This window comes from Nanorana parkeri, unplaced genomic scaffold (genome assembly GCF_000935625.1).
Source record: "Nanorana parkeri isolate BGI_ZX_2015 unplaced genomic scaffold, ASM93562v1 scaffold4, whole genome shotgun sequence".
Lineage (NCBI taxonomy): Eukaryota > Metazoa > Chordata > Amphibia > Anura > Dicroglossidae > Nanorana > Nanorana parkeri.
This window is the reverse complement of record NW_017306272.1, coordinates 3472311-3491217: the sequence shown is the minus strand read 5'-3', so window position 1 is coordinate 3491217 and position 18907 is coordinate 3472311. Positions and strand designations below refer to the sequence as shown.

Here is an 18907-nt window from a genome sequence, read left to right as displayed (position 1 = left end):
GACGTCATTGGCAATGACTGAAGCGAGGGGGGCCTGCACTGGTTTATGGCTGACAGTGGATGTGCCAGTCTCAGAGGCTGGAGTATCCACTATCAGCCAGCCATAACCAACCGCAGGTCGGCGATCCCGGTCCGGACAGAACCGCCACACGGTCCATGTCGGGACCACAGTCCTCCATTCAGGGACAACTGGTTTAGGCTACACCTAAACCATGGTAGGACAATTACACCGGCATTTTCCTTGTGCAGGTCAGAGAAGGCAAGCTAAATGCTAAATGTGGATAACAGCTGTTTCTTATTTCACTGAGTTATTATAAATACAAAATAAATACAATAGATTGAATGTTACGGTCTCTGAAAATAATGAGTAATTATTACCAATTATTTTTTTTAGATATATGAAGAATAAGAGATGAATTTGGAGCAGGACCGGTCATATGTATGCAATGCTCCTGGTTGCTCACAGGTAAGTTTCCATGACATGACATAATTTCCATGTTGGGCATTAGTTTTCTTCCATGTCACAGTGACACCTAGATTCCTAATGCATGGACAAGCTGCATTTTTATAAATAATGTTTCAGTGTACAAACTAGTTGTCTGCACTTTGTAGACTCGTAACTCCACACATAGCAAACACTAAAGTCTGATGATGCCATCTATGCCCTTACTGGACCACACCAAGTTTCTTTGGTAAACACCACACCTTGGACTCGGTACAGTAAACTCCCAATTATCTGGCATTCAATCAACCGGCACTCTTGAACAATCGGCCGAAAAATTGCGTGTTTATAACACTAAAGCTGTACTAAAATGCAGTGAAAGCAAGTACACAGTTAAAACTTTCCTAATAGAAATATACGGCTACTTTCTATTCTCCATAGCGATCATTTGGTTTTTTTCCACCCTCTCACCAGCATAGAAACACTAATTTTCATATGAGATAGTTAATAGTTTCTAACAGAGGCAGGATATATGCACTCTAATGCAGTAAGTTGAAGCAAACAGCCTGCCAATTTGATTTAATTACATTTTATTACAACTACAATATTGCAGTCTACTTTATTTAGGGGTCAGACAGCCAAAATGTATTTTTTTTTCTCAAAGCTAAAGATTTCAAGCTGAACTCAATGGAAATATAGAAAATACAAATTATTGCAGTTATGTATTCGTTAATAAATGCTTAAATTACTTTTTTAAATGCTGCAAGTGTAAGTTCTTAAATTTTACTTGATATCTCTATAAGTCTCCTGTAATCCTATGTTCAATAGCAGTTAAAGGGTAGAGGGAGAGGCACCACTAGGAGTCACAGGTATCCTACGTGTAAACATACAAGAAAATATCACGGTTTTCTCCATCATGAAAAGGTCCCTTTAAATTAATTTTTAAAGTGTCATTGTTTGTTTTAAAGCACTGTACTACTCAGACAACTGAGTGACTGCTTCAGGCTATTGTACTCTAATCAATAGTGACCTCATAGAGCTGCCAATGGTTTACTTAGCCTCCTCTCCCTGTGATTTGTTGTGGTCACCAGGAAAAAGGATTAGCATTGCATAAATACTATTTAAAACAATCATGTTAAGAAGACCTGGCAGATTGATGTTCTTAAACATATTCTAGTTGCCAATATGGTTGATTTATTATATCGGTGAGGCAGAATTGTTAGCAGAGTTTTGCCACAATTATCTAACAGTAATAATTTTAACAGTACTGTTATGTTGGCAGACACTGCGAGTTAGGAGGTTGGCAGAATTCTAGCCTTTTAGTGTATTTCTATATAAATGATTTAAAGACTGAGTATATAAATTTCACCATGTTCTTCAAAATGCAATGTTAAGGATTGTTGTGGCATGCATGAGTTCATAAAGTAAGAATGAAAAAGTTTTATAAAATGTATTAAGCCGTTATAATAATAGAATGAAACAAAGCATATATCGCAAAGCATTTTCCCACAAGACATACTGTTAAACAATTTGATTAAAACAAATCTGTTACCTCTGCTAAAATAGAACTAAAAGCAATATTAAAGTGCAAAGTGCTACAAAAAACAAAAAGGGATAAAAGAATGCTAACATGCAAATGGTCTGGCGTCCACCTGGGTACTACATAATGAATCTTCACACAAACCCTTCCTATCGGGGTTACCATATACCTGAAAAGCCACATTCTATAACAAAGTGCATAATTTCTATTAATAAAAGCAGCTAAAACCACAAAATACATTCTGGCGAGACTCATCAAGTGAAAGTAGTAATAATAATGTACATGTACACAAATGAATAGTGATTGCTCTGTGTAATAGTATTTGTATTCAATATATACCACTAACTTCAAGTCTCCACATGGATGCCAACTGTGGAGACTCAAATGCACAACAGGTTGAGGAACACAACCAAATATGCAATTAGATTAAAAATTCCCGATGTATTGGTCAATACATTCACCACCACATTGTTAATGCTCTTTCCTACTGATGTAGGTCTCCAGGGTTGATGACTGATATGGAGAAAACAAACCGTAATAAGTTCTGTCCTGGGTCCTTGAATCTGGAAGCTTTTTAGAGCTTTGGGTGGGAAAAACCCTCCAGCCTCCATTCCTAGGTCCACATCTTACCTGGTACTCAGACCACATTATTAGTCTCAGTTGTTCACAAGCCTTTATATAAGAGCTGACTGATGCACAGGCCTCTCTCTCTTGCGCTCTCTGCTATGGGAGCCTGCTGTTGTGTGAAAAGAAGTGCTTACTGATCACTAAAAAGGTGTCTGTTTTTGGAACCCATTAGAGGGCACCCTGTTAGTAACTGCTATGAGTTTAGTTAGTGGCTTTGACGAACAGATGTTTTGTTTGTTTTATGCTATCGACTTCTTGTACAAAGCCCTCTTTCATAAAAACTGTGTTTGTTTGCTGTGTTGCTGAAGGACAAACTGCTTGGACTGTTTCTGGCTGTCCCTATCTCGTACCAATATGAGTTGACCCTGCCCCTTATAATATATATACACTATATGTGTATATAGTTGCCAGTAAAAAACAATGGGGCCCCACACATTCTTTCTGACAACCACCCCCCTCTTCTTCCCGTCCCTCCCCATGCTCTATATGCCCTCGTCGATATAGTTTTTGGCTTGGAAATTCTGTTGAATATTTTTTAGCCAGTCTCTATTTTTTTTTGTAGATAAGTATAGCATCATGAAAGCTTCATGGGTGCATAAAATGTATGCTTATGTGATACCAGCAAAGGACTATATTGGGTTGGATCACACATGCATGTCTAAAGTCTATGGCTAGCCCAAGCTTTACCATTGGTTTTTGAGCATTTATGCATGTGACATGATGTGATTGTCAGCTGAAATAATACTTTTTCAAAGTCTTACCATTGCATAATGAATGATTGGAACTGTTTAGGTAAGCTAATCTTGTTTCATCTTCTCACTGTATAAATGACCACAATCACCTCAGTTAACAAAGACAAGATTGCTTCCACTGTTCTTCCCTGGCTGTAGGCTGTCAGCTCTTCCTTCATATTGTCCATGCCTAATAAGTAAGTAATTGATTTAGAATTCTTTCTGTAAGTTAACACCCACTGTAAGTAATTTCTGGTTACTTATTCATGTCTTAGAAGACATCAAGTGATTGTGTTACCTCCACAGCTCAAAGAGGCAAGGATTTATTACACGCTTTACATATATGTATGTTTTATCTTACAGCGGTTCCCCACCGAGGATCACTTGATGATTCACAGGCATAAGCACGAAATGACCTTGAAGTTCCCTTCAATAAAGAATGATAACATTCTGTCAGGTAAGACATAGCACCACCTAATTTTTTATTTGGAAACCTATGTTTTGAATAAATGTAAGCATTTGTGTTGCTAAAGAATAAATTTACGTGTAAACTAACCGCTATTTGGGCTTGTTTGGTTTGTATGGGTTACCTCGCTGCACATCCTTATTAAATTATAATTTATTTCTGTTTTGTTCTTGTTTTCTTTTTGTGGTGTTTTAATATCTTGTTTTGTTAGTTCCAGCGTTAGAATCAGCACATTTTAGTTTGACACTTTCTATAAAATAAATACTATTCATGAATATTTCAACAATTCATTGTTATTTCATAGAACAGCAAAGCTTTCTTTCTCCAGGTAACACACTTTAGGCTTTTGATAGTGATCCTGCAGACTTATATCGTAGGCAGTTTCAAACTGAGAATGAAGGGTGGAGAGATATACCCAAAAATCCATTAGTGTGCCAGGACCTGTTGCATGACGCTGACTGACAGTGGCGTAAATGTAGTACTTTGATCCTCCACTATTCTACACAAAAGATGTACATAGGGTCACGCCTAGTTAGAGAGGAGTTATCCAACAAGTTGTGAGATCTTGCTGTGGAATAGTAAGATGTAAGTGCTTGTTACAGCTCCCTGGTAGGTTATAAACAATCCAACTATTAAAACTCTAATTAGGGAGCATCATTTGCTATGATTGGGCTGTTTAAAGCCAATCCGACTCAAACAGGATGTTAGTCAAGTTCCATTGCATTTTCCCACTGCCATTTTTCACTACAAATTTAGAGTGATCCTGTCACCACCTAACAATTTGCAGGCAGCTCATATATTTAAAATATAAAATTGGTGACTACTATGCTGTGCTTGACTTACACATTGGGTATGCACTCAAACATGTGTATATATACTGGAGAGAGAGAGAGAGAATACAATATACATATTCACTATGCTGTGTGATATGTGACATCAGCTGAGACTGAACAGCAGAATCTAGACTCATTACGGTCACCCCTGGCATTCTACAGGCTCTCATCCTCACGCAGTTCAAAGTGGCCTTTGCATGTCAGATGGCAGAAATATATTGAGAAAACTCTGTGCGCCACTGTCACTGTAGGTGTACAGGATGGAGACTGAAAACTGATTATGTCTCTTGTCACCCTGAGATTACATCACTTCCACTATAGGTCTTACCTACCTCAAGAGGTTCACTGCGACCTTCCTGGTGCCACGTTGCTTCTGTCCCAGATTCTGAAGCAAAAAATTCAACTGCATTCAAATGTGTAGTTAGCTCTTTACCTGGAGCTTGGCTATAATTACCTGCTCTTTATATTAATATTTCATAACCTCTTAAAGATCTTTGCTCTTGCCACAGCCTGCACATATCTCACTTCATGATAACCTATAAAGTCATGTCCCTCTGACTGGATTATGCATATCAACTATGAAGTATCACTACGTTCTAAAAATCTGTCTTGAACCCCCCAAAGGACTAAGTGGGTGTAGCACCTGGTCCCATTTTTTTCCATGGCCCTGTTGTGTATTAAAAGACATTTTTTTTTAATTCTGTCTTTACTGGCAGAATGGGACCAAGTGCTACATGCTTTTGGGGCTTTTGGCCCCTTGGGGGATTTAACTCAGATTTTTCGAATGTAGTGATACTTCTTGTTTAAACATATTAAACAGAGAAAAGTAATTCATAAGAAGCAGCTCTATATGTAGCCAAGCAAAGCCAGTAGGTAAACGTGTAGTTGTGGGAAGGAGTGTTTGTTTGGGAAACTCCCTGCCACTGTAATGAGAATTAAGAGGGTGACTGAACCAACTGGAGTCTATATTAAACTGATATGTGAGTTATTAGCAGATTTATATTCATACAACCATTTTTTGCAATTTATCACAGTGTCTCAAGCATGACTCGACACAGTCTGTCATACCCCATAGCCAGAAATCAGATGCAAATGTTCATCCTCATACTGTCACCTTCAACTCCAGATTTCAGTTTGAAGCAAGACAGACTTGAGACAGTTTTCCCCTCAGACACTTTCATAAATAAGGCCAATTTGTGCCTGAACTATGTGTTTGTCCGTGTGTTTTGTTTATTATGTGTTTTATGGATGATGGATTACTTTGGGCCATTGTTTGTTTTTTATCATACAGTACTTTTAAGAACACCTTGTAAGATTGGTATGTAGGTTCATTAAAACATATCACGTCCTATAAAATAACTTATTTTTTTCTGAGCCCTTTGTGACTGTAAACATGCATATATAATACTCTCCTAAAAACTTATAGGGGTTTCTATTTCCAATGAAACCAGCATTTCTGATTTGCAAGCAGTTTGCGTCTTTATACGTACGTTTTGAATTTTGAAACTGTTGCTCAGCATCGCATATCCATTTGAATCCCTACAATGTTTGCCAAGTGTCTTGGCAAAGTTACGTGCAAAAGAACAATTTGTAGCATGGACCTGTAACTTACAGCAGTTGAAAAACCCATTTTGTGTGCTGTGGCCTATAAATAATGGCAGATTTACTGCATGCATGGAAGGAAAAGCTTAACCCATTGTGTTTTTGAAGCCAAAAGCTTTTTTTAGTTCTTGATTGATTCGTTAAGAGTCCCAAACTTTAAGTTTTTATTGCTGTCTGTGTGCTCGGTGGGGACATTTACTCGTATTTTGATTCCTGCTGACATCAGGACAAGAAATGAGAGGATGTGGGTGTCTGCGGTACAGAAAGAGACAAAGAACAATAAAAAACCTGATTTGGGGTTTAGCCCCTCCCACTCTACTAATTAAAAATGTAATTGCTGCTGTCTCTGTCCCCATCAGAGAAATATCCCATCATTTCCTGTGCTAGTTACACCATGTCAATGGAACAGGGAGGAGGGTAAATTTCCCATTTGAGGAGGACACAGAAAACTTTAAAAATATTGTAAATCCATCCTTCTTACAAAACCTAAGCAAGCCTTTTGGCTGCAGTTAGGGTTCAAAGGTAAATGACTACTTGTCTGGTTACATTCCTTTTAGGGCCATCGCATGGACAGGAAGTTAGGAAAGAGCTTCCTGTGGGGGTCACTGACAAAAATAAAAACCTGACAGAAGTGAGAACTTTTCTCTTAGTCTGTCCTAAACCAAAAAAGTTAATAAATTGAGTTAAAATGTAAACAGTAACAATGAACTTCTCTAATTGTCACCTTTTTCTTCTGGTAAATATACCATTAAATGCTTCGTACCTGATAAGTGAAAAAAATATATGTTTATCCTGCCAGAAATCAAATCTAATGAGGTGATCATTTCCTGTTCGCTCTGCCTCTGTTGACTGTTATCATAAAGCATTGTTCACTGCTCTCTCTGTGACTATAGATCACTTCCCCATGTGTTATCGAGAAGAGGCAAAGGTGTTCTGTCGCACATGGAGCGAGCAGGATACAATGCTTACTGATAACAGCCAGCAGAGGCGGGGAGAGCAAAGGAATTTATCAGCTCACTAGATTTCTTTCAGAATCATTAGGTATTGTTGCAATTATCAAACAGATACAACAAAACACCTCCCCCTATGATATGTAAAGAAGAAAGATGGAGGTGTTCTGTAGCCCTGACCGCTTCCTGTCGTAGGGTGACGATGTTGATCTTCCATAGATACAGTATGGTGGGTGAGCATTGTTACCCTAGGACAGGAAGTATGTTACTGGCATGATTAGTAGGTAAAAATAAAGGGAAAAGGCCTGAAAAGATTAATGCAGCCACCACATGTAAAGAATGGTAACCTGCAATATATTTCATTTTATTCTTGGGTTTAGATACACTGTAAAACTTCACTCTGGGCTGCAGCAAAATGTATCCCCAGGACTCGGCACTGCATGGGTAAATTCTTATAGTAACTAGCAGGGGCGTAACTAGAAATCACAGGGCCCCATAGCAAAATCTGAGAATCCCACTTGATAACGCCAACAGCCCACCTGAGGGTGACCCTGCAGAGCCCACCATAGACTCTCTACGGTGAGCTCTGCAGGGACTCAGGTGGGCGGTCAAGCCCTCTTACCTGTCTGGCCATCCTCTGTCTGCCTCCTTCTCCTCCACAATCGCTTGCGGGCCCCGCCTCCTCCATCACTGGGCCCCACCCCCTCGATGGACGGACCCGCCTTCCCATCGCTAAGACCTCCCTCCTCTATCGCTGGCCTCAGCCACCTCCCCCGAAGCTGCTGGATGTCATCGACTCAGCAGCTGTGAGGAGGTACGCGCCGCTGCACATGTGAATGGCTGCGTGTTTCTCCTCACAGCCGCCAGTGACAGCCAGCAGCCTGAAATGCCATAGCGACCGAGGTGGCCCGGACGGCATCAGGGGGATGTCCTGGCTGGGCCCCCCTGTGCCCCGGACAAAGATCAATGGTGATTGTTACGCCACTGGTAACTAGAGTCTTGATTCTTAAACTATGGGTCCTATAGACTATTTGCAGGGGGGGGGGGAGCACTTCTTGGGCAGATTTAACACCAGCCCAAATGAGCTTTAAATGTTGGTAGATTCAAGCCTGGCAAAGCAGGCTGTATGAGCAGAGAAGGTGGAACGTAAGCCGGAGTATATTTTATTTTCAGGCAGATATGTAACAGAATTTAATTTTAACAACACTGATGCTGAAAGAGTGAAGTGTAAGAAAAATTCATTTTTGGTCTAGCGCTGCAAGTGCAAATCATCCGAGTCTGAAATTCTGGAAACAATTTGAAAAGTATCACCTTCATGGTACAGGTGTAAATTGAAATGTGATGGTTTGTATAAATATAACAGTTTCACTTGTTTTCTTTCTCTTGCTCTCTTTCTCCTAGTAATAGTTTTGAATAAAATGTGACGAAAGCAGCTGTGTGACTGTAATATATTAATATTATTAATTGAAAATGGAATTATTTTTAAAGATTGCAGCACTGGTACTGTACTTTTTCCTGAAAAGCATATGGTGTATTTCACTGCTTGTCATTAACAATTACTGAATTACACACACTTGGTATTATGGATAACCATATAAACTGCAAGCTGGTTTATTTTAAATGGATGAAATGTTTTTTCATGAATAAATAGGTAATGATAATGCAGTTCATTTTTGTAGTTGATCCACAGCCACATACCTTTTTTTTAAAAAAAATTAAGGATTTATTCCCACTAATACTTACTTTAATTCATGGTTGCACAAGAGCCATGCTCCCCGATCTTCAGTGTTGGAATGGGGGTTGGATCTTCAAGCACCACCCACGACCCAGCCTGAGGGTGTGGACATTGGTCCGGAACTGATGAAGTGCTTTCATGATGACGTCCACGAGAAGGGTGGCAACAACACCAGTCACAGACTGGCATGCAAAGAGGCTTCAGTAGACTGTCACAACCAGGACTGGTGGGGTAGAATTTCATGGTACCACAGGTTGAGGTGTGTAATAGTAGGTGTTAGAACCTAGAAATCACTTAAGAGCATAGAAATGCAATATCAATGTTTTTTGTTACGTAGTTGTAGTTGAACTGAACAGCTGGTCCCCTGAGCATCCTGACATCCTGTTTTAGGGTGTCTTCTTTCCCTTGCAGAGCCCTATAGAGCCACTCCCTGCTCTTTCTTCCTCCTTCCATCCTTCTCCAAGCTAGTAGATAGGTGGCTGCTGGAGATGGCTCTGTCCCTTGGGAACTTATACTAGACAGGAAGTTCAGGGAAGCCAAGCTGAGAGAGTTGGAGCCTGCTGTTTGGAAACATGGCGACTTTAAGTACTCCAGCATAAATGTAAAGAAATACTTTTCTGGGCAATGTATATTTGTTTGATCTGGATTAATGATTGAAAAATAATGTTTGAGATTTTAATACTATTTTAAGATATTAAAGGTAAATGTGGTCTTGTGGTGAACAAGACACCTACCGTTCTATCTAATAATATCAATAAAGGTTGTTGCCAAATACTAATTGCATGCCCCGTGTAGTGTAAAATGCCTGAAAGCATCAATCAGTAAGAGGCAAAATCAGAAACAATTTTAGGTACTTCATGTTCTGTACATTTATGAGTACCTTTGTATGCATATTTGGAAACATAATCTAAGATAACTATTGTACTCTGTTTTTGTGGGTGCATAAGTTTGCTGGTCCATCAAATAAATATTAGTGCACCTTTGTAGTGAAAAATGAAACAATTTTTAAATTAACTGCATTCTATGCAGATTGCACCAATTAGCTTGATGTACATAACTATGGATCTTGCTCATTCCTGATATAATATATCAATTTGCTGCTTGTTACCTAAAAAGTGTGTATGTTTATGGAGCTGGAGTGGAATTGTTGCTGTGTGGTCAGGTTCATGCCACAATGGATACCAGTACATTAATTTTGGCTAGAGATAGTGCTTATCTTCCAATGTCAGTTGGGTTAACTTTATTTAAAATTAATCTGTTCTGTTTTGTGACCTCACTGCATACCCCATAGGTCCATAAACACTGTCAATGTGTTGCTCCTGTGCTTCCACAAGGCCAGACATTCTATTTAATGTGAACGATCTAGCAGCTGTGCCTGTTATGGGTTTATAAAACTCCAATTCCATAATTCCAGAGATATTTCATTTTAAGAAACCATTTAGGGTATGATAACAGGTTTCCTTAATAGGCCGAACCCCCTCCACCCTCTGACTGTAAAGCTTACCTTGCCTGTATAAATCCCCTCCCTCATAGAGCCAAGTCAAAAAGCCCTGTTGAAGCTTCGAGTCAACCTGGTTGGAGCTTTCACAGGACTAAGGATTATCCCCTGGCCCCAATGTGAGAACACTTATCCTTGTGATTAGGCACTGGGCACTGCATTTGGGGAGAAAGAGGAGAGCGTTACTTGCTCTGCCATAGCCATGAGTACTGGGTGTTTTAATTGGCCCCAGCATGCAATTGGGGCAGCATTAGATACATTGATATGAGTACTGTTTTTTTAAATATATCTTGAAAAAGCAAGTCAAATAATTGTATCACGCCACATCTGTATACATGCTGCCGGAACAGCTGCTTCGCCTTAGATTGTCTTTGGGTCGTGGAGAGCCCATGTGGCCTTAACAATTTTAAACCACCTAGTTTTAATACATGTAAATTAGTTTCAGCATGTACATCTGAACTTGCTCAGGTACCTTATTCTTTCAGTAGTCTAATATAAGATTATAATCTTTTTTGTGCATTCATGGTTTTAGCACATTTATATTATGTGCACAGATTGCACTGACATGTATTGTTTGCATGGGCTGCTTTTGCTTTCTTGGCCTGGTACAAGTGGCTGCAGGAATAGCCCTTCAATACCACACATAGCCATTTGAATAACCTGAAAAATCATACAGAAAACAGTCATTGTTTTAAAGGTTTCCTTTTGGCTAGTGTGTGCTAATGCTGCTTTAATCTGATGTACACTTGAAGCTTAATGACTACATGGATAGGGCATCTTAGAATATACGCTTTCTTCAGATTCTTATGTGACAAAAAAATGCATTGCTGGGTTTATTCTAGTAAAAAAAATCATACACATATAATGATGGTTCTCATAATAATGCGATCATTTTTTCACAGATCAGACACCGACTCCAACTCGGTTCTTAAAAAACTGTGAGGAAGTGGGGTTATTCAATGAAATTGACTTGGAACAGGAGTTCAGAAGTGCACAAGAGGAAGAAAACACAAAAAGGGTGAGCGATGCTGTAAATGTACATGTTCGTACGCTATGTAGCTGTCATACAAAAGATGCTGAAGCATTTGATCTGTACAACATCCGAATTTCATGTATGGATATTTCAAACAGTCATTTTTAAAGTAACAGTAATTCAATTCCTATCACTGGTCCTCCTGTGTCTTCCAAAAATCTCTGAGGTGTATACATTAGTTTTTTTTTGAGCTATGCTACCCAAAGTAGTCATGTGTAGGCCACAGTGGAAGATAGCTACTCATATCTCAGTTTAAAAAAAAGTGGATATAATAAAACAATGCTTTACTGTTTCATATACATATAGATTGTTCTTATTTGTTCTGTTTTAGAGTGTTATATATACAGTATATATTAAATGCAGTGTTGTGAAGGAGGAGCGTATGAAAAGATGATGATATACTTGGATATTTTGGAGGTATCATGTTTAAAGCAAACCTGTGCTTTGCCCAGGCAGAGGACAGCAGCATTTGTGGCACATACCCTGGCTTTCTTTCCTCTCATTCAGCTTTGTTCAGCTGCCAGGTATGAAGAAATTCCCCCCAAAAACGTTATTATGGGTCTGGAGGAGAACATGATTCACTGACCTTTGTCTCACATGACAGTGCTAATGCTTGGTCATTGGTCCAGTGCTTTCCCATAGGGTCAGGGAGAGTGTTTGGCTCCATTTAAGCTCCAACTAGAGTGACTCAGAACTTACACAGGGCTTTCTTTCTTCACTCCCGGCAGCTGTACAGAGCGGTGGGCGATTAAATAAGAGTTGAATATATGCTGCTGCGGAGAAGGGTGTTAAAACAAAACTCTTGTTCTACCTAGCTCTCCTTCTGGACGCTTCCATTCTATTTTCCTGGTAGCACAGCAGCAGTTAGGTGGTACAGGCTCAGTTGTCATTTAGCATCTCAGAATATTTCTATAAGTGATTCTAAAATGATCTACAATATAAAGAGAACTGGTCTTAATTGGGCTCATTCAGGGATTTAAATATTCCGATTTAATGAAAATAATATGGGTTAGCCCATGAAATATTCACAATTTCTTTCTTATTTAGCATAACTTGCTTTCCTCTTATTTAGCCTTATATGGCTCAAAGGTCATTTGAAGCCTGCCTGTGTCTGTCCTGCCAATTATCTGATCTCATATCTGGTTTCCAAGCTCTTAAAGTGATATTAAAGTCAAAAGGATTTTAAGCTATTTCAAATGCTGATTAAATCTATTACAATGAATGCTGCTCTTTGATGTTTAAAAGTTTTAGTTTTCTGCAGAATCAGCTGGTCTCCTAAGCACTGGCCCTGACTTCCTGTTTTAAAATATGCAGTCATCTTTGTTTGTGCTAGTAAGCTGTGTGTGTCTTCACAAATACACAGACACAGCAAATCAAGCTACTCCCCTACCCCTACCCCTGCCCCCCTCTTCTCCCTTCTCCAAGCTAGTAGATGAACAGTTGCTGGAGTCTGCACTGTCCTTTGTGATCTTGTACTAGACAGGACTTTCAGGGAAGCTGAGCTGAGAAACGTGGAAACAGCTCTTCAGAAACATGATGATTGTAAGTTTTTGGGCAAAAATGTAAAGTAAAGCTTTAGCTGGGCAATGTATATTTGTTAGATGTGGATTCATTATTGAAAACAAGTTTGAGAGTTTAATGCTATTTTAAGTATACATTACAGTATCATATAACAAAGGTGCAGAGTTGCTAACATTCCTTAGAATTACAGGGCTTTGTTATTTGACCCTGTTATGAACTCTCAGGAGAGCATGTGTGAAGCCAGGTAGTTGATGAGGAAGCAGTTGTCTGACTTCCGGTGAACTCTGGCACAGTTGAAGTATCAGGCTCTGGCAATGTAAGTAATGCTAGATAAGGGGGGAATTAAACATCCCTCAAGCAAGCTTCATAGTAAACACTGAGTATTCAGATTATTACATAAGGCCAGTTGTGACCAGATCTGTCTAAATTCCTTCCAGGAGAGGTGGAACTGACCAATAAAGGAATGGAACTTCACTATTTAAAGGTGCTCATGCTAAACCCCATGTGGCTTATTTGCTTTTCTATTAGCTAAAAAATATCCAAAAGCAGTTTTATAGGAAAGCTTTATATGTCAATAGGATCTGGTAAAGAGACAAGCCTTAAATGCATGGAAGAAATACAGATTGATAAATTCAGGCTGTGTATTTGATTTTTCTGGCCAGTCTATGAAAATCCAGATGGCATTGTTAAAAATAACAAGGTATGTATAGCCTGGACTAATGTTCTGTGCAAAATAAGGAGCGAACATTTAGTTTAGAATAATGTATTCATCTTGCTACAGGTGGTTAATATATGGCTCTCGTAGGACCACTGGGAACAAACATGAACACGTGCATTGGTTTTCATTCATCCACGCCTTTGCATGCTTAAAGTAAGCCTGTAACTGGAACATGTTACATGCTTTATAATTAGAACCACATTGGCGTAGACTTCTAGAGCTAGCAAAGCTTTATTTTAATTTCAGGTATTCATCCCAAATACTATTATGCTCAATTGTGTTTTCAAAATGTGTCTATGGGTGACTGAGTCTTGTAAATCATTATGTGACAGAGAAGGTCTTATTGCAGCAAAACTGCTTAGAATGACATTGTATTGCAGAGAAAGTTTACTTTGTTACTAGACTGTGATACCGCAAAACTTTGCAGATGTATTTTATTCTTCTTCTATTATTATCTCTCTCTCTCAACAAAATGTGTACAATTTAAAATGATACTTATACAATTTAAAGAGTGTTCCTTAAATGATAGTAACCCTTTTTTAATTCAGCACAGGAGGTCCACATATACTTAATAAGCTTACCTTTTTTTCTGTAAAAATTCCCCATTTTATTTATGTTTGGCTGGAGCGGGTCTCTCCTTTACCTAGCAGACTGCAAAGAAGACACCCGTGTGTGTGGGGTAGAAATTTGCGATTTGTTACATTCCGAATTGATATTCGTACAAATTTCTCTAAATTCGAATATTCAGATACATCCGAATTTCCGAATGACAGAAATAGTGAATCTGAACATATCTGAATGTTTGATAATGAAATTCGAATATATACGACTGTCATTCAGAATGAAACAAAGAAGCGGGAGAGCTGTGTGTCCGGTGTCTCTGCCTCTTTGCTGACATCGAGGACTCATATCCCGAATGTCAAAAAAGTATCAGAATGTTGTTGCAAAATGTAAACAAAGAAAGAAAGAAAAACAGCATGGGTTCCCCTCCCCAATTCATGCCAGACCCTTTAGGTCTGGTAGGAATGTTAGGGTGGACCCCCGATGCCCAAAAAAACAAAACGAGTGTGGTTACCCGCAAAGTCATACCAGACCCTTTAGGTATGGTAGGAATTTAAGGGGAACCCCAATGCTAACCCCCCTCCCAAAAAAAGCATGGGGTCCCCCCTAAAATCCCTTATCGGACCCTTGATCCGAGCAGCAGCCTGTTGGGGGAGAAAATGGGAGGGATAAGCAAGCGCCCCCCCTCCATGCACCATACCAGGCCACATGCCCTCAGCATTGGGAGGATGCTTTGCTGCCGACCATGCCGACAACACAAGGGCCTATTTCCCACAACCCTGGCCCAGTGGTTGTGGAGGTCTGCGGACAGGGGGGTCATCTGCATCTGGGTACCTCTTTTCATTAAGGGAGCACTTAGATGCCGCCTCCCTTGTGAATAAGTTGTTACCTCTATTCACCAAATACAGTAAAAAATTGTAAATAAACAGACAACACCTTAGAAAAAAAGTCCTTTATTAAAAAAAAAAACACAACACAAGTAACAATTCCTATTTTTGAAAAAAATGTCCAACGATGTCAATCCAGTGTTGATCATGATGCCCGGCGATGTAAATTGTGCCAATCTTGCCATTCCGACGCCCACCGGCCCGATGAAAAAAAAAAACACCCAGCGCTCGCTGTCCGACCGAATCTTTACATCGGGCGGTGGGCACAAATAAACAAGACCTGCTATTGTCTGCTTCAAATTGAAATAGCCAGTAGCGGCCGCTCGCTCGTCCCCCCCCCCCTTTCCTGCCCTCTCAGGCTGCTGTTTGGATCAAGGATCTGGTAAGGGATTTTAGGGGGGACCCTACTCTTTTTTTGGGGGGGGGGGCTTTGGGGTCCCCTCTAAAATTCCTACCAGACCTAGAGGGTCTGGTATGAATTCCTGGGGGAAACTGCACGCAGTTTTTGTTTTTATTGTTTCTGTGGAGTATCAAAAGTTAAAAGTAAACAAAGTAAACTTTTTGTGTGTAATTATTGTTTAACTGATCTGAAATGAATGAAAATGTGGATTCATCTGAATGCCGAAACAAATTGACTTTGAGACCGGAATCCCGGAAAAAAAAATAACGAAACATCCGAAACAAATTTTTTGCCAGCTTACATCTCTAGAGTGTGCTCCCAGCCAGGACCTGTGCAGAGCTGTTCTGATGTTCACTGTGTCTCTGTAACCGGGAGTGAACATAAAGCTCCTTTATGGGGGAGAGACAGCAAAAAAAAAGCTGTCAGCGATTTAAACCATTCCCTACTCCTAAAACGTAACCTTATTTCTCCCCCACCTATGACCCTTAACCTTTACACCCTGATTGTGCCTTATATCTTGACCACTCCTAAAGTGACGCTAAACATACCCTATTAACAATACTGTATCTTATTTGTGTATCACTCAGCTGTAGATCTTCAAATCATCTCCGAATTGGTGCTGACACTGTCCTTCCTTCTGGAGAGGAGGGGGTACTTTTGTTCCCCATGGTTCCTCTGCGTGTTGTAAAGTAGTCATCGCTTCAAGCTTGCTCCCATGTAGACTATAATTTCAGTACAAATTAGCATTCTAAATGTGAGATTTTAGTCCATCATGGTACTGAGCTTGGAGACATGGCAACTTTACAACACACACAGGGACCATGGGAAACAAAAGTAGCCACACTCCAGAAGGAAGGACAGTGTCAGCACCAATTCAGAGATGATTTGAGGATCTACAACTGAGTGATGCACAGATAAGATACATTTTTGTTAATAGTTAAGGTACTTGAAGCCAATTTTAAGATTTAACTCCTGAGTTTAGTGTTACTTTAATGTAGTTAAACCTAAAAAATGAAATATCATCTGAAACCCAATGAATATAATCTCAGATGATTTCTCCTTGACCAGTATTTTTTATTTTGTATGGCTCAAATGGGCAAATTAGTCTTAGGAAGCTTTTTTATGGGAGGGAACAGGGTCGAGGTACAGCCAATTGACCTTATATACCAAAGTGTCTAAAAATATATTTATTGCAATCGCAAAGTAATCAAACTTTATCTTGGGTTTTTTCATATATACTTCCCATACAGACAACACAGACAATTGTTGTTGCAGAAAAGCTAAAAAAAACAACTTAAGTGAGGTTTTTGTACCTTACATCAGAGGTTGTATAGAAGACATGTAAAGGATAAGTAATTAGCTATATCTAAATGCATAAAACTTTTAATTTAGACATATTGTCCTTACTAATACACTGTAAAGAAATTGGGTAAGGTTTTGAACTTGCTTGTAAACCTTAGCAGATGGCTCCTATATCTACTACAAAACTTGGACTTCAAAATAAAATGGCATTTTATACATAAGTTGTGTAAGAAAACAGTACAATGCATTATAATGTGTTGGGGGAAATACAGTTTTGCTGTTTCTGTAATTAACCATACAAGCTGAAATCAGGTGGCAATGTCAAAAGTTGATTAAGTATTAAGGCCCCTTAAACAAACATGACCACTTCTACACTCTCCTGCATATTTCCCTTCTCCCTATTTGCTCTCTAGATGAAAGTCCCTAATGAACTGAAAGCATTATAATTATATAGTAGTGATCTTCCTGAGGAAAAATATGCTTCACACAGCAAGGAAACCAGCCAAGGTCATGGAATATTGAATCGAATTTCCTCTTCTATTCAGATTAGGAAACCTTGACTGTCCAATATGTTCGCCAGGATTAAATCGGAAATAGCTTGTGGTAGAGCTGCTCTATTTCTTATAAGCGAGAAAGATAAGGCTGATGGATGTGAAGTGCTCATTTGTAGTTTAGCATTGTAACTGTGACATCAAGGTTTTCTGTTGGCCCAAAAAGTTAAAGCCAACCCAGCAGTTATATTAATTTCCTGGTCATCAAATGAAGGAAATGGAAAAAGAATGAAGCAAAAGCATTGATATGTTAGAATAAAGAACTATTTCAGAAATTTAGGCCCATCCATATTTTTTAAAAACTTGGAATATAGTGGGGTAGCCGTTGTCATTGTTTTATTGCTGTTAAAGTCCCTGTCGGGGGGTTGCCCCTGACTTCCTGTCCCGGGGAAATATTATCTGCAGGGACACAAGCAACATTAAAAACATGTTTTCAGTAAAATAGAAAAGGGTTAGAACCTGTTCCAGTGACCAATCAGTGGGGATAGAGATGGTCTAACCTTTCCCTGCTCTAATAACTCTAATAAGTGTTCTTTTTTATATTTGTTCAAGAGATTCTCCTTACTTCTTGCCTCAATTACCACACATGAAGTCAGAAGAAATCTCTCCACTTTAGTCATAGACATTGGGATTTTGACCCATCCCCACTCTATCCAAACCATAGGTAACCATAGTCCATAAGATGGGCTAACTATGAAGTTTGCTCTGACGACAATAATGGGCAGGAGGCAAGTTTACAAATCACCTATGTTCATCCAAAGCATATAAAGATTTGTTAATATTTTGCATGTTTCATGGAGGTAAAGGTTTTACCTTTACCTTTACAGAAGAGGCAGGAAATATGCCCTGGGCAGTGAATATGGTCTGATTTTCCTCATTCCCTAATCACTTGCCTTCATCTAAACCTCAATTTTTGAAGGATTGCCAACATTCAGTAACCATAATATGTAATGCAATTAATTCCATAGTTCCCTTCATCCTTCTGCATGGCATGGCAAATTCTGCACAGTTTTAGCTGGAAAAACTTGGGAAAATTACGTGAATCAACTCACCTGCCTTAAAATATCAGTTCTAGATGTACCATTCTTTTTAATATAAAACGGGAAACAATGAGGCAATCAAATGAAAGGCCCCATCTTAAAGGGTTTTACAACTCTTTCAGAAAATAATAGACATGAGGTACAAGTGCATATTTGTATAAAATATAGTCAATTTATGTTAATAATGTATTGTATGAACCAGCACCCCAGCTAATTTCTGTGAAATACAAAGCTATAATTAGTTTTTGAGGTAGATTCTGAAAAGCAGATTGTTTGAGCATAAGAAGTAAAAAAAAAAAACACTAGCCAGGTAAGGGAAAGCAGTAGTAATAACTGGGCATTTAAAGGAACCCTGTCTTTATACAGACGTGTACATACTCACTATTACTGCAGCACACACTTCTAAACACAGCTCTGATCCTGAGGCATGGCCCCTACAAAGGGAAGGTGTTACTTCATTGACATGGAGGT

General features: G+C 39.1%; 1 protein-coding gene across 1 annotated transcript in view; it reads left to right on the top strand.

The window, feature by feature from the left end:
* The first annotated feature begins 375 nt into the window (after nt 1–375).
* The window catches only part of CREB5 (cAMP responsive element binding protein 5), a 261883-nt gene continuing 243351 nt past the window's right edge, over nt 376–18907 (top strand). The window contains exons 1-3 of the mRNA XM_018575758.1: nt 376–465; nt 3703–3796; nt 11326–11441. Coding sequence (XP_018431260.1) covers nt 412–465; nt 3703–3796; nt 11326–11441 — 264 coding nt within the window. The 5' untranslated portion in view covers nt 376–411. The remainder of the gene's footprint in view (nt 466–3702; nt 3797–11325; nt 11442–18907) is intronic.